At 40.6% G+C, this 15972-nt stretch overlaps 1 protein-coding gene across 1 annotated transcript in view; it reads left to right on the forward strand.

Moving 5' to 3' along the window:
• Nucleotides 1-15972, forward strand: part of LOC133578208 (uncharacterized) — a 40249-nt gene that overhangs the window by 22920 nt on the left and 1357 nt on the right. Inside the window, exons 42-74 of the mRNA XM_061932440.2 lie at nucleotides 4450-4660; nucleotides 7911-8054; nucleotides 8124-8280; nucleotides 8377-8404; nucleotides 8490-8601; nucleotides 8673-8765; nucleotides 8842-8905; nucleotides 8979-9077; nucleotides 9159-9262; nucleotides 9358-9496; nucleotides 9585-9703; nucleotides 9778-9927; nucleotides 10008-10178; nucleotides 10248-10554; nucleotides 10618-10691; nucleotides 10785-10872; nucleotides 11138-11255; nucleotides 11342-11465; nucleotides 11546-11682; nucleotides 11771-12026; nucleotides 12107-12349; nucleotides 12434-12610; nucleotides 12685-12830; nucleotides 12911-13001; nucleotides 13072-13461; nucleotides 13537-13663; nucleotides 13830-13948; nucleotides 14037-14233; nucleotides 14332-14515; nucleotides 14603-14768; nucleotides 15141-15265; nucleotides 15365-15673; nucleotides 15744-15947. Coding sequence (XP_061788424.2) covers nucleotides 4450-4660; nucleotides 7911-8054; nucleotides 8124-8280; nucleotides 8377-8404; nucleotides 8490-8601; nucleotides 8673-8765; nucleotides 8842-8905; nucleotides 8979-9077; nucleotides 9159-9262; nucleotides 9358-9496; nucleotides 9585-9703; nucleotides 9778-9927; nucleotides 10008-10178; nucleotides 10248-10554; nucleotides 10618-10691; nucleotides 10785-10872; nucleotides 11138-11255; nucleotides 11342-11465; nucleotides 11546-11682; nucleotides 11771-12026; nucleotides 12107-12349; nucleotides 12434-12610; nucleotides 12685-12830; nucleotides 12911-13001; nucleotides 13072-13461; nucleotides 13537-13663; nucleotides 13830-13948; nucleotides 14037-14233; nucleotides 14332-14515; nucleotides 14603-14768; nucleotides 15141-15265; nucleotides 15365-15673; nucleotides 15744-15947 — 5173 coding nt within the window. The remainder of the gene's footprint in view (nucleotides 1-4449; nucleotides 4661-7910; nucleotides 8055-8123; nucleotides 8281-8376; nucleotides 8405-8489; nucleotides 8602-8672; nucleotides 8766-8841; nucleotides 8906-8978; nucleotides 9078-9158; nucleotides 9263-9357; nucleotides 9497-9584; nucleotides 9704-9777; nucleotides 9928-10007; nucleotides 10179-10247; nucleotides 10555-10617; nucleotides 10692-10784; nucleotides 10873-11137; nucleotides 11256-11341; nucleotides 11466-11545; nucleotides 11683-11770; nucleotides 12027-12106; nucleotides 12350-12433; nucleotides 12611-12684; nucleotides 12831-12910; nucleotides 13002-13071; nucleotides 13462-13536; nucleotides 13664-13829; nucleotides 13949-14036; nucleotides 14234-14331; nucleotides 14516-14602; nucleotides 14769-15140; nucleotides 15266-15364; nucleotides 15674-15743; nucleotides 15948-15972) is intronic.

Here is a 15972-nt window from a genome sequence, read left to right on the forward strand (position 1 = left end):
ATGGCATTCGGAATGGCTCGATAGGAAGTTACGGGAAGCAGTGTCGATTGTCATTGTTGTTACGCGATTTCGTGAATAAAACTTTAAAAAAAATTGTTTTTTTAATTAATGAAAAACCGTATTTTTTATCACTGCAACCGTAACCCGGAATAGGTTGATGAAAACCGTACTAATTACGGGAAAACCGGAGTAGTTGGCAGGTATGCAGTTTTAGCACACTAATAGACTCAATGTGTAGAATTCTATCTTTGATTAATTCCTAAAATGTTGACTATTTCATATATTGTACTTTTAATCTTGTGATACCTCCGCATTGGTGCCTGTCTGGCTCTGTGAGTATGTCTGTGCGCGCGTGGTTCGCATTTGTTATTGTGCCCTTTTTTACAACATTGCAAATTGGCAAAGCTTTAACTTGAATTGATGGAGACAAAGTTTAGCTGGCTGACTTTGGCTAAAATGATAGCTAAATTTATTTTTCACACAACTTCGTCTCACACTTGTTAGCTAGCTAGCAAAGCATAAGCTAACACTCTTACCGAGGCTGAGACCGTGTCCTCCCTTCAGATGCCCGACATTATGCCTCGCTTTGAATGCTGAGGTCTGCTTTGCAAAATGAGAAAGGTATTCATGTTTTTAACAAGAATAGGAGGAAATGTTCTTTATTGTTCCATTGGAAAAATAATCACGGTTTTGCATACCAGTATCTCAGTTTGGCCCGCCGCTAACTTTTTAACGGCCCGCGGCATATTCTAATAATATACCATTTTTAAGAAGTGTAATAGTCACTGTGGAAAACAGGTTAAATGGAATTAGAAAAAACATTTCATTTCACATTCCTTTCAGTTGTCAACAAATGGCACAAAGGAGCATCTGTGCCCAGAATGTTTCTAACTCCTGTTATTTGTTGGAGGCTAATTTGCAGAGTTTTTTTTAGGAATGGTTGAAAGGACAGTATTGCATTTGGGAAACAGGTGGTGTCGCAGACCACCTCCTCTGTTCCGGGATGGTTTTTCAACCTTGACATAGATGGCTTCCCTCACTCTTCTTTCGTACCTTTGAAGACAAAATTCTGTACATTTTTGTCTTCAAAGGAGTGCTGTTACTCCTTGTGGTGCAGGTAGACAGCTGAGTTTTTTGTTTAGAACTGAAAGGAATTTAAAGTGGTTGATTTAGACTATTTTTGGCTAATAGTGGTCGATCCACAGCGATCGTTCTGCCACACAATACCTCAATGCTAACAAGGAGAAATTCCACTTCAACAACTGCCGTTGACATTGACAGTAGGCTGGTTCTTTTGAATCTGCTACAGTTTTTGTCACTACATTTGAGGGCAAAGACGTGAATGCAACACTCTGTGTAGCCAAGCAACAGACAACCCACATTGCATCACTTTGTTGTGAAAGTGAGCAGCACCAGATTGTGAGACAAACTCAAAACTATGTCTTTCTCGGCCCGTAAAAACGCAAAATAGACGAAGAAAATCATAGTTTTAATCTGGCGTGAAATTGACAAACACTTGTTTTATTTTACTGCAGACTCTAAACGTCAAATCAATGTGTTTATTTTGTACTGAATGTGTTTTAGTACGGAAAGATTACGACTTCAACTCACTTTTTCGTTGCTGTTGAATTACAATTTTTTTGCTGTGTTAATATGCATATTTTGATATCCCTGTGTCAAATTTAAGTTACTTTAAAGGGAAATCAATGAATAAATGTTGGCTTTATTATTACATTTCTTTGCTTTTGTGTATTGTCATTACATTTTGATTGCTGACGGCCGGAAATGGCATGTTTTAAAAATCTGGCCCAACCCAATTTGTAATTGAAGCCTTGGGGTGAAGCGTATGGTTACGCAAAGTTGATTGTCTTTTTAAGTGTCATGTGAATTTAAGTGAATTATATTAATATAGCGTTTTTCTCTCGTGACTCAAAGCGCTTTACATAGTGAAAACCATTATCTAAGTTACATTATAAACCCGTGTGGGTGGCACTGGGAGCAGGTGGTTAAAGTGTCTTGCCCAAGGACACAATGGCAGTGACTAGGAGGGCGGAAGCGGGGATCAAACCCGGAACCCTAACGTTGCTGGCAAAGCCGCTCTACCAACCAAGCCACACCGCCCATTAATTAGGGCAGTCTTCAAATAGCCTTAGATTCGATCATTCGATTCGGACGAATCTGATCTAAAGATCAACCTTGCAGTCAAATCGCCGGACATTATAAGCACATCAGTGTGACATTACTGACACCTATTGACCAGTTAATAGGCTATACACTACTATATATCATCATCGGTTCTTTTTGCAGATTCAACTGATCATCGACGATGGGAAAAATCTAACAAACTAAATTCGACTATGAATATCTTAGGCGAAGACAGCCCTACTCATGACTCTAAGATGCTGGTTTAACAGATAAAAACACAGCAAGGGTCAGCATGTTCGTGCATACATGTACAAATAGCTTTTTATTGGCCAAAAGTCATTCAATCAAGTGGGGCGACAGATGGCAACACAATCCTTTTTCCAGTCCAAACTGCTCCTAAGTAGCCATCAAGAGTCACATTAGAGGTCAGACTAAATAAACACTACCAGTAATAGAAACAATAATAGAATAATGGAATATAAAAAAGTGTAAAGTGGTATACAGTATATATATATATATAACTTATAACACAATGCAGTACATAATATAATCATAGGACTGTTGGGTAAAGTTGTAAAACTAAAATGAAATGTACAATCATTCCCTCAACCAATAACTGCATGGCTTTTGGCATAGCACTACTTTTCTAGTTTCAACTTTTTAGGCAAGTTAAAACACAGCTATATTCCATTAAGTCAATCCCAGATGTCCTCCTTTTGCCTGGCATGATTTATGAGAGATAATGAATCTCTGGAAGCTGTGTTATTATGTCAAGCGTTGGAAGAATGTCCTTTTCAAATAATCCTGTGTCATCTGTGACCGGATGCGGTGCTATTAATACGAGCATTGTTACACGCTCTTTTGTCCAAGCAACAAATCCAATTAACTTTGGGATTTGATCAAAGTGAGACGCTTCATTGGTTTTCACAGGTTCTTAGGAGAGGCCGCATTTTGCTGCTTTGTCACAGGAAAGACTTGCCAGGCTTCTGTAGCAGAATGTCACTGTCATATGAGCGCTTCTCCGCGGCTAAAGTTGGACACTCTTCAGTGCCAAGGTGCATTAGAAAGATTATTGTAAAGACCCAAACAATGTCTGAACTTTGGTAACAGATACCACAAGATTATTGACACAAGGTTCAGAAAAAAATGCGTCTTGATCTATGAATAGCGAATCCTCTATGCTGCCATTCCTCACATTAAATTGTACACATTGCGTACATGTATTCATCACTTTTTGGGGCGTGTAGTTTTATCGTTCAAGTTAAATGATTTGAATGTTTGAGCAAAAGCATCATCGCACTTCATGTTCCTAAAGCCCATTTAATCTGCTGCTGACAGCAATGGAGTTCCCTTCGTGCACCCAAATTAACTATTATCATTGCTCCCATTCAAACAACAGTGTATTTCCCATGTCTTTTGTGTGAGCAGCATTAGCAGCTATTGATCAGGGATGGGGAAACGAGAGGCAAAAAATACCCCAGCAATCAGCGTAAAAGTGCATGACCAAAAAAAGCAAGTGACTGCTGACCAGCGATGGCTATATAAGAAGGATGGCAGGACGCCCTCAAGGACTGACAGGCGACGAGTCAAGGTGAGTGTCCTCATGTCTTATATTAGGCTGAGTCCAGCCAGCAGCTTAGAGAACAATGCAGGGCATGGCCACTAGCAAAGTCTTGGCCAGGGAAAACAGCAAGCTCCTTTCTTTATTAGGGTTTTATTTGTAGTACAGTACATCTCAACTATTTGTGTTGTGTTTCAGAATCCTCACCAGACCATCATTCACATTTCTGCAGAGGTTGGTGAACAACGTAAGTAGTTTCGCTTATTTCTGCTTGTCGAACACTTATCTAATTAATAGTCTGTGAATGTGTGGCATTGTTTTAACCGTGCATCGCACACGTGTGCATTAAATCCAAATTATTTTCAAACTACAAAAACGATTAACACGAAAGGATTAAATAGTAAAACATTTTTGCATTTAATGCAACAAGCAGACAGTAAACCTCAGTGATGAAACAGTAAATATAATTAATAAAAACACTTAGGTAATATGAATTTCTTTTTAATGTAATAATTAATTCAATTTCTACCCCGGAAAATAGACTTATGTCTTATTTAAAAAAAAACATGTTATATCTTAAGCAAATCTCGCCTAATGACCATATTTTATGATTTTCTTTCCATTTGTATTTTAGTGCATGTTAATTTGCCTAGCCTGTTATCAAATTTAGAGCAAACATACAATATTGTGATCCTAATACACACCCACTATCTTGTTTCTTTTTTAACATCCTTGCAGTAAAGCATCATCATGAGTGGGGACGCAGAAATGGAGTGTTTCGGCCCGGCAGCCATATACCTCCGTAAGCCCGAAAAAGAGAGAATTGAAGCCCAGACTACTCCCTTTGATGCCAAGACATCGTTCTTTGTGACGGAACCCCGCGAAATGTACCTCAAAGGCAAACTGCTGAAAAGAGAGGGTGGTAAAGCCACCGTGGAAACGATCTGTGGGAAGGTAACACTGCTTAGTATAGGTAATACTTCCTGTAATGCAATGCAGGATTTATCTTTACACACCCATGTAAAACTAGGGGTGTGTATCGATTTTTTGATATATCGCGATGTGACACGTGACATTTAATATCGATTAGCAAATATTCAAAAATGTATTATTTTTCCACGTTCGTAAAATCACTTAAACATCAGAGCACCACCCAAAGATTGACCGCAACGAAAAAAGCCACCCAGACCGTTTTAAAAGGACCGACTGTGATGTCTCCCGTGTTATTAACGTGGCCAATCAACAATCGCTTTATTGCAAAATGCTACTGTACTGTAACTATGCCAAAGTAGCAACAACAACAAAAACTATACATTTTTTCTTCAAATTCAACCTTACTCTCTTACTTATGCCAACACACACACACAAACGCAGACACACTATCTCACACATGCACACACACTGACTTTATGCTTTAATGGTCAAAAAAAGAGTCGGTCACTCCCAGCACTACACAGAATTGGCAGGTCCTTGCAGTACAGTATTAATTATACAGAGTGCAAAAGCTAAACTGATCAAATAAGTTATTTGTAAAGGATTTTGTTTGGTAAGTCTTTATTAAACCTGCTAGTACTGAAATATATGAAATGAGCAGATCATTTTGGTTAAAAGAAGTCTTATTTCTAAAGGAGCTTTATGTAAGAAGAGCAGCATTTTGTCTTGGGAAATGTGTTGGATCATTCCATCTGGTAGCTGTAGACTGTGTGAGCTCCAAGTCTTGCAACACACCAAAAAACAAGGTCATATTGCAAGGAACTGGTCAGAAAAAGCCAAGGTTTTTTTCACCACCTTTGAACTAGACACAAACTGCACTGCGTGCTGGTTACTACGAGGGTCGGGGGTAATATTGAACACATCAATGATTTAAGTGACAAACTTGGCGTCCAAATAATACTGCGTTTGTTGATAAGAACATACAGCCATGGAAGCAACATTCAATCTAATTATTAGGCAGAGGTAACACAAACCAGTGAAAGATTCACAAGAGCTGCAACAAACTGCTGCTGCTAGCCTGCTAAAGCTAACATAACAGCTCAAACTATGCCATGTCCACAAGAACACTGATACTTAATAAACGCATACTTATCTCTGCGTTTATCTCTGCATTTAGGCCTCTAGTCCACATGCAAACGCACACTTTTATCTTTAAAAACGCAGACTTTTGCAAACGCTGGCCAAAGTGTAGAGTTCCAAAACTCTCTGCTCAGCGTATGCATTTACACAGCACAAACAGAGACTTGTGATGACGTCACTGTTGTGCGCTGTCATTTACAAAGCTTCTGCCTTGCTGGCTTTAAACACACTATAAGAGCAATTACTGTATGATTGAACATGCTGCTATTTTCACTCAACATTAATAAAAAAGACACATCCAAATGAACTTTGCCACACTCCCGCCAGCAACAATGACATACAGCTGTTTTAGATAAGATCACTGTCGGACCTCCACCTGATGGAACAACTTTGACAAGCAAGACTTTTTGCTCTGTGTCATGAGAAAGGTGCAACATTATCTTATGTGTTTAGTTCTTATTTATTGACAAATCATGAAGTTAACTTATGTGTGTTGCTCCCATTTGTGTAGATCAGTGGTTCTTAACCTTGTTGGAGGTACTGAACCCCACCGGTTTCATATGCGCATTCACCAAACCCTTCTTTAGTGAAAAATAAAATGTTGGGTTTTTTTCAAATTCAAGACAAAGTTATGTTTTTTTACTGGTGTTCAAAATGAACCATGCATGAACATCACCTTGTTCAAAGAACAAAACCAACACAGTGCATAAACTCACAAAAAATGACACACCTGAAAACCAGTGTGACTTCTGCTGTTGCCGTATCTATAATACGACGATAGGGAAAAGTTTTTATTTACACGATAAGTCGGGTGTGTCTTGACCTCCACGGCGGAGGCTCCACCGAACCCCTGAGGCCGACTCACCGAACCCCTAGGGTTCGATCGAACCCAGGTTAAGAACCACTGGTGTAGATGGAGCCAGGCGCAACCGGGGACCCGCGTAAAAAGCGACAAAGCAACTAAAAAAAAACATAATGTAGTATCCTCCTTGCAGTGTGTACTGATGTTAAAGACAATATACACTTCATTGCACATGTACTATATCACTTTATCGATGCTTTATAATTCCATGAGAGTTTTGCAGTGGCACACGCACGTCCGTGTGGTTTATATAAGCACTCAAACATGCAAAAGGGTTTCCTTGGCTTGTTAGTGCGTGCTGATTTTAGAAATAATGTACACGTCACTGCAGATGTAATACATCACCATGTTGGTGAACATGGCATTCCCATGTTGGTAAACATGTTATAATTCTATGAGTGTTGGGTTTCAGCAGCACATACGTGCATGTGCGCTTTAAACACTGAAAAAAAAGATTAATAATGTTCCCAGGGCTAAGTGTAAGTGCAGGCTGGTTCTAAAGATAATGTACATGTCATTGTACGTCTAGTACATCAAAATAAACACAATAGAAGTTTAATGCCACCAAGTCAGCTGTTGTTGCTTTTTTCAGGCCTCTGATTGGACAAAATGTGCATGACAGCAGGTGTATGTGTTTATGTGTAAACATAGACAGTTTTGAAACTACACTTGTGTGGATGGAGATCATTTTAACCTCAAATATGCATTTTTGAAACACATGTCACTAGGCGACCGACACCGCCTTTTAAAAGGCACACGCACATACTGAAACCTATCTTAACTGCATTATGTCAGATATTAGAATTTTTACGAATTAATTACTTTACCTCGTAATTAATTACATTTATTAAAGAGTAATTTAGTAATTAGTCATTCAATTACTTTTTGGTAAAGTAACAAGTAACGTAATTTTCAGAAGACAACATGTCAAACAGCATCATGAAGCAGTTGGCAGGTTCCTGGCTAAAATATTTGTGTGTATGTCCTATAATAATGTTTACCTATAAAAACACCACTCTTAAAGGTCAATTATGATGGCATTGTGTTTATATGTATGAGTGCACATGTGTACCTTGTTTGAGTGTTAATAATGAAATTGGGATATTTAGGATTTCTTATTGCTACAAAAAATGTTCTGTGCTACACAAAAAATTCTGTGTTACTAATTTTTTTCATTTAGAAGCACCGTGCTACTTGTTAAAAAGGTAAGCGTACAGCACTGTAAAAGCCCACTAATACAGTTGTGTTAATGTTGTATTTCTATATCAGACTCTGACAGTCAAGGAGGACGAAATCTTCCCCATGAATCCACCAAAGTATGACAAGATTGAGGACATGGCCATGATGACCCACCTCAGCGAGCCTTCTGTGCTGTATAACCTCAAAGAGCGCTATGCAGCATGGATGATCTATGTGAGTCCGGCCTAAATTAGATATTAGTGTTTTAAAAGTGGATGGCTAACATATCACAACATTTTCCAGACCTACTCCGGGTTGTTCTGCGTCACTGTGAACCCTTACAAGTGGCTCCCAGTGTACGACTCAAAGGTCGTAGCGGGATACAGAGGCAAAAAGAGGATTGAGGCTCCACCCCACATCTTCTCCATCTCTGATAATGCCTATCAGTTCATGCTCCAAGGTATACAAGAAACAAGCTTTTGTGTACTCTTAACACACTGGAGATGACACTGCAGCATATAGCAAATATAAATATGTTCAAATAATTTTTTTACAGACCGGGAAAATCAGTCAGTCCTCATCACGTATGTTGGCCTCTCATATATTGTTCAAAGAAAAGTACAATGTAGAATGAAAGGAATAAACCACTAATAATGTTTTCACTTTAAGTGGAGAATCGGGTGCAGGAAAGACTGTGAACACCAAACGTGTCATCCAGTACTTTGCGACAATCGCAGTGGCTGGAGGAAAGAAAGCAGAACAATCTGCCAGCAAAATGCAGGTGAGATAAAATATAGCAAAAGTCATACATTTGATTTGACAAACTATATCACAAAAGTGGTCTTTATGAAGGGATCACTGGAAGATCAAATCATTGCCGCTAATCCCTTGCTGGAGGCTTATGGTAATGCCAAAACTGTGAGGAATGACAACTCCTCCCGCTTTGTAAGTGTCCTTCTATCTATCTTCTTCGAAAATGATTGTGAAATATATATATTTTTAAACGTACACTTTTGAATAGGGTAAATTCATCAGAATTCACTTTGGCACGACGGGAAAGCTGGCTTCAGCAGATATTGAAACTTGTAAGACAAGATATGATGATACCACACTTTGCTTTTGTGCATTCTTTCTAACATTGTACTGTGCGATTCACAGATCTGCTGGAGAAGTCCCGTGTCACCTTCCAGCTGTCGGCTGAGAGGAGCTACCACATCTTCTATCAGCTCATGACCGGCCACAAACCAGAGCTACTTGGTACAACAATGATTTGACCTCAGACTTGCTACTTTTATTGTGCCAGGTAACAAGAATTAACATCAAGTTATGTTCATGCAGAGGCTCTTCTCATCACCACCAACCCTTACGACTATCCCATGATCAGTCAGGGAGAAATTCTTGTAAAGAGCATCAATGACATTGAGGAGTTTATTGCTACTGATGTAAGACAATAATCAAATCCACGCCAAATGTAGTGAATCCCTGTCTTTTCGTTACAAAGTTAACTTACAATGGCTGCATGTTAACATTTCTACAGACCGCCATTGACATCCTGGGCTTTACTGCTGAGGAGAAAGTCAGCATGTACAAGCTGACTGGAGCTGTGATGCAACATGGTAACATGAAGTTCAAGCAGAAGCAGCGTGAAGAGCAAGCTGAGCCAGACGGCACTGAGAGTATGTCACAGATCTGTTGGTCATCAAGCATGGATAACATTTTTTTGTTGAACATTTGTTAATGAGATTGTCTAAATCCTGTTTTTAGTGGCTGATAAAATCTCCTACCTCATGGGCCTGAACTCTGCTGACCTTCTGAAAGCTCTGTGCTACCCGAGGGTCAAAGTTGGAAACGAGTTTGTGACTAAGAGTCAGACTGTGCCTCAGGTACAGAGTAGTGCTTCATTAACACCTTGGCTCTATCAAAAAAAATCCCAATGAATGTCAGTTTCTATCAACAGGTAAACAACTCTGTCAGTGCCCTCTGCAAATCTGTCTATGAGAAAATGTTCTTGTGGATGGTGATCAGAATCAATGAGATGCTGGACACCAGGCAGCCCAGAAGCTACTTCATCGGTGTCCTGGATATTGCTGGATTTGAGATTTTTGATGTAAGTACACTGATACAAATGTTTTTTTGTTATTTGTCAAATGAAAAGAAAATGATTTTGTTTCTCCCTTACCTCTGTAGTACAACAGCTTGGAGCAGCTCTGCATCAACTTCACCAATGAGAAACTGCAACAGTTCTTCAACCACCACATGTTTGTCCTGGAGCAAGAAGAGTACAAGAAAGAAGGAATCGAATGGGAGTTCATTGATTTTGGCATGGACTTGGCTGCCTGCATAGAGCTTATAGAGAAGGTATAAAAGAAAACCTTGTCAAATAGTACATAATAAAATGAATAATATAATGCTGACATGTCATTACAGCCAATGGGCATTTTCTCCATCCTTGAAGAGGAGTGCATGTTCCCCAAGGCTTCAGACACAACCTTCAAGAACAAACTGTATGACCAGCATCTTGGTAAGAACAAGTCCTTCGAGAAGCCGAAGCCAACCAAAGGCAAGGCTGAGGCCCACTTCTCCTTGGTGCACTATGCTGGCACTGTGGACTACAACATTACCGGCTGGCTGGACAAGAACAAAGACCCCTTGAACGACTCAGTTGTTCAGCTCTACCAGAAGTCCTCCATCAAGCTCCTGGTCTACCTGTATGCATCCCACGCCTTAGCAGAAGGTAGGATGTACTATTTTTTAGAAGGAAAACGTTTTACTAATAACATTGTAATTGCACCGACAGCTGAGAGTGCAGGCGCAAAGAAAGGTGGCAAGAAGAAGGGGGGCTCCTTCCAAACGGTGTCTGCATTGTTCAGAGTAAGTAAAATACTGTACACACATACATACAAACACCCACACACACGCACATAGTTCCATTTATGTAAATGCAATGTCATCTTAATCCATCAGGAGAATCTAGGCAAACTGATGACAAACTTAAGGTGCACACATCCTCACTTTGTGCGCTGCCTGATTCCCAACGAATCCAAAACGCCAGGTAAGACACCTCACGCTCAAGGACCAATTTCCAAAAGTAGTACAACACTAAATTTTTGTAGCATTCATGGCTTTTACAAAGGTTTCATTACTACCATTATAAAATGATTGTTGATCGTGCCTATCAATTTTTAATATAGCCAAATAAACTGATTGAATTATTATATTATTATATAGATATACAATATGTAATTGTCCACTAATGATTACTAACAAAGCATTATAATCTAATTTATTCTCACTATTACTATTTTCTGCTTTTTTAGGTCTTATGGAGAACTTCTTGGTCATCCACCAGCTGCGTTGTAATGGTGTGCTGGAAGGCATCAGAATCTGCAGGAAAGGTTTCCCCAGCAGAATCCTCTATGGTGACTTTAAGCAGAGGTACCTGTAGCATAGATCTAGTATTAGCAGTGTTTCTTATATAGTCTAAGTAAGGCATCCTACCTAAATAAAATCTTTACTTTCAGATACAAAGTATTGAATGCTAGCGTCATCCCTGAGGGTCAGTTTATTGATAATAAAAAGGCCTCAGAGAAACTACTGGGATCCATCAATGTGGATCACACACAGTACAAGTTTGGCCATACCAAGGTGGTGTAAAAAAATCGTGTTAAAAGATTGCAATTATCAGTAGACTAAAAGAAGTAGAAAGTAACTGTCATAACTTTCAGGTATTCTTCAAAGCCGGCCTACTGGGTACACTAGAAGAGATGAGAGATGAGAAACTGGCTGAGTTGGTCACAATGACTCAGGCTCTGTGCAGAGGCTACCTTATGAGACGAGAGTTTGTCAAGATGATGGAAAGGAGGTACAGTGTCTGCCAACACATACAGCAGTTTCGCATCAACAAAAAATAAATAACACCTTTGACTGAGTATTGCTTCTGGTATTTTCAGAGAAGCCATTTACTCCATCCAGTACAACATCCGCTCATTCATGAATGTTAAAACATGGCCATGGATGAAGCTGTACTTCAAGATTAAGCCTCTGCTAAAGAGTGCAGAGACTGAAAAGGAGATGGCACAAATGAAAGAAGACTTTGAAAAAACCAAGGAGGACCTTGTAAAGGCTTTGGCTAAGAAGAAGGAGCTGGAGGAAAAGATGGTTTCTCTCCTGCAGGAGAAGAATGACCTCACATTGCAAGTGCAATCTGTAAGCCCAAAACGTCTTGCTCTTGCAAATACATACCCTCCTTCGAGCAGTGACATGGACTTGCTTGCTTTGCTTTTTAGGATGGTGAGAACCTTGCTGATGCTGAAGAAAGGTGTGAGGGGCTAATCAAAGCCAAAATCCAGCTGGAGGCCAAACTGAAAGAGACAACAGAGAGGCTAGAGGATGAGGAGGAAATCAACGCTGAGTTGACAGCCAAAAAGAGGAAGCTGGAGGATGAGTGCTCTGAGCTGAAGAAAGACATTGATGACTTGGAGCTTACTCTGGCTAAAGTAGAGAAAGAGAAACATGCCACTGAGAACAAGGTTTTAAGATGATTTTTTTGTCTTTTGCCACCTCAACATAAATCTAAACAGTGCCCTCACTCGAATGTATGAATGTTTGCGCAGGTAAAAAACCTGACAGAGGAGATGGCCTCTCAAGATGAGACCATCGCCAAGTTGACTAAAGAAAAGAAAGCCCTCCAAGAGGCCCATCAGCAGACCCTGGATGATCTTCAAGCAGAGGAAGACAAAGTCAACACTCTGACCAAGGCCAAGACAAAGCTGGAACAGCAAGTCGATGATGTGAGTGAGCAACATTATGTAGAAAATGTGAAGAGTCACATCATGCACTGTATAAACATATATATTCCTAATAGCTTGAAGGATCCCTGGAACAAGAAAAGAAGCTCCGTATGGATCTTGAACGAGCTAAAAGGAAGCTGGAAGGAGATCTGAAGCTGGCTCAGGAATCTCTAATGGATCTGGAAAATGACAAGCAGCAGTCTGATGAGAAAATAAAGAAGTATGTATTCCATATACTGTATTCATAAATGACACACCGCTTTAATACACTGTATTACTTGTACCACTATCCATTTCTAGAAAGGACTTTGAGATCAGCCAAATACTGAGTAGGATAGAGGATGAGCAAACTCTAGGAATTCAACTACAGAAAAAGATAAAAGAACTTCAGGTATTTACTAACAAATGTCATTGTAAAAAGACATTAAAAAAAGAAAGAAACTAAAATAAATATATTTCAGGCTCGCATTGAGGAGTTGGAGGAGGAGATTGAAGCTGAGCGTGCTGCTCGGGCCAAGGTTGAGAAGCAGAGGTCTGATCTCTCCAGGGAACTTGAGGAGATCAGCGAGCGACTTGAAGAGGCCGGTGGGGCCACTTCTGCTCAGATCGAGATGAACAAGAAGCGTGAGGCTGAGTTCCAGAAGCTGCGTCGTGACCTGGAAGAGTCCACCCTGCAGCACGAGGCCACCGCTGCTGCTCTTCGCAAGAAGCAGGCTGACAGCGTGGCAGAACTTGGCGAGCAGATTGACAACCTTCAGCGTGTCAAGCAGAAGCTGGAGAAGGAGAAGAGTGAATACAAGATGGAGATTGACGACCTCAGCAGCAACATGGAGTCCATTGTTAAATCAAAGGTGAGAGCATTTCCCAACTCAAGCACTAAAAAAAAAGAGTAATGGTATCATGCTAATGAAATATTCTTTAACCAGATCAACCTTGAAAAGATGTGCAGGACATTGGAGGATCAACTGAGTGAGCTAAAGTCCAAGAATGATGAAAATGTCCGTCAACTAAATGACATTAGCATACAAAAAGCAAGATTTCAGACTGAGAATGGTAGGCACCACCTCTTTCAGACACAATAAGAACCACACTGGCATCACATTGTTTAATCAGTTCACATAGCATCTATACTACTTATTGTTGATAAAAGCGCCGGCATCGTAATTTGTTTTGGGTTATCATTTCATTTGGATTTCTTGAATTCATCATCTTTGATTAGGTGAATTTACACGTCAGCTGGAGGAAAAAGAAGCCCTGGTGTCTCAGCTCACAAGAGGCAAGCAGGGTTACACCCAGCAGATTGAAGAGCTCAAGAGACACATTGAGGAGGAAGTTAAGGTAACAGTCAATGAAATCTGACTCACAAAGCAAAACGAGATCTAGCAATCAAAACAACTATTCACACGAGTATTCTTCTGGGTGGCAGGCAAAGAACGCCCTGGCCCACGCTGTCCAGTCTGCTCGTCATGACTGTGACCTGCTCAGAGAGCAGTATGAAGAGGAACAGGAGGCCAAGGCTGAGCTGCAGCGATCCATGTCCAAGGCCAACAGTGAGGTTGCTCAGTGGAGAACTAAATACGAGACTGATGCCATTCAGCGCACTGAGGAGCTTGAGGAGGCAAAGTAAGCCATGACACGCGCAGTATAACGTCACTTATTGTTAAATCGAATATCCCTAAGAGGAAAAAGCACAATCATTAAACAAATAAATGTGTTTGAAGGAAAAAGCTTGCCCAGCGTCTCCAGGATGCAGAGGAGTCCATTGAGGCAGTGAACTCGAAGTGTGCCTCTCTGGAAAAGACCAAACAGAGGCTGCAGGGTGAAGTGGAAGATCTGATGATCGACGTGGAGAGAGCCAACGCTCTGGCTGCCAACCTCGACAAAAAGCAGAGGAACTTTGACAAGGTCAGCTTTTATTTTGTTGTCGAAATGTAATTTAACTTCAATGTTTAACATGAGGTGACTGAAGATGCTCATTTGGGATGTGTTCAGGTTCTTGCCGAGTGGAAGCAGAAATATGAGGAAAGCCAGGCAGAGTTGGAAGGAGCGCTGAAGGAGGCCCGCTCACTCAGCACGGAAATGTTCAAACTGAAGAATTCCTATGAGGAAGCTCTGGATCACCTGGAGACCCTCAAGAGGGAGAACAAGAACCTGCAACGTAAGCTTTTCTATTTTTTTTTATTTATACACCTGATTTACCCAAAAGATTAACATTTACAATGGCAAGATGGTTTACAAGTCAACAACACTATACCAACCCTTGACACATATGGCTTGGTCAATTACTGTAGCTCATCAATGGGGGCTTTGGACAAAAACAAAAAACAAATGGACAAAAATTCCCACGGACAAGATTAACATCTTGTAGAAAGTCTTCTCAGAAGAGTGGACGCTATTATAGTTGTAAAACGGGGATCAACTCCATATTTTTACATGACCTTGCGTCCTAGTACGTATATCGTTCATCATGACTGCAACTTAAAAAATATCCTACAAATGATACTTCTATATAATGGTGATGCTCTCACAGAGGAGATTTCTGATCTAAGCGAGCAACTTGGAGAGACTGGAAAGACGATCCATGAGCTGGAGAAGGGAAAGAAGACGGTGGAAAGCGAGAAGTCTGAAATTCAGACAGCTCTGGAAGAAGCAGAGGTAACAATCCATTATCACATCACGGACACAAATAATGATGTAATCATAATGAAGGGGCTTTTCTTTGCCTTAGCTAATAAACGTCTTCTCTGTTCACAGGCTACTCTGGAGCACGAGGAGTCCAAGATTCTTCGTGTTCAACTTGAACTAACTCAAGTCAAGAGTGAGATCGACAGAAAGCTTGCAGAGAAAGATGAGGAGATAGAGCAGATAAAGAGGAACAGTCAGCGTGTGATTGAGTCCATGCAGAGCACTTTAGATGCTGAGGTCAGGAGCAGGAACGATGCCCTGAGAATTAAAAAGAAGATGGAGGGAGACCTGAATGAGATGGAGATTCAGCTGAGCCATGCCAACCGGCAGGCAGCTGAAGCACAGAAACAACTGAGAAATGTTCAGGGACAACTAAAGGTACTGATATTAGGAAGAACTGGCTTAAGGAATTAGGTGCTGATTTCTGTGTCAATGTTTTGCAATACAGGATGCCCAGCTTCATCTCGATGAAGCTCTCAGAGGTCAAGAGGACATGAAGGAGCAGGTTGCCATGGTGGAGCGCAGGAACAACCTGATGCTGGCTGAGATCGAAGAGCTGAGAGCTGCTCTGGAGCAGACGGAGAGAGGCCGCAAAGTGGCTGAACAGGAGTTGGTTGATGCCAGTGAGCGTGTTGGTCTGCTTCACTCGCAGGTACTCTTAACGTCTGACATACAAG

Source organism: Nerophis lumbriciformis, linkage group LG38, assembly GCF_033978685.3.
Source record: "Nerophis lumbriciformis linkage group LG38, RoL_Nlum_v2.1, whole genome shotgun sequence".
NCBI lineage: Eukaryota > Metazoa > Chordata > Actinopteri > Syngnathiformes > Syngnathidae > Nerophis > Nerophis lumbriciformis.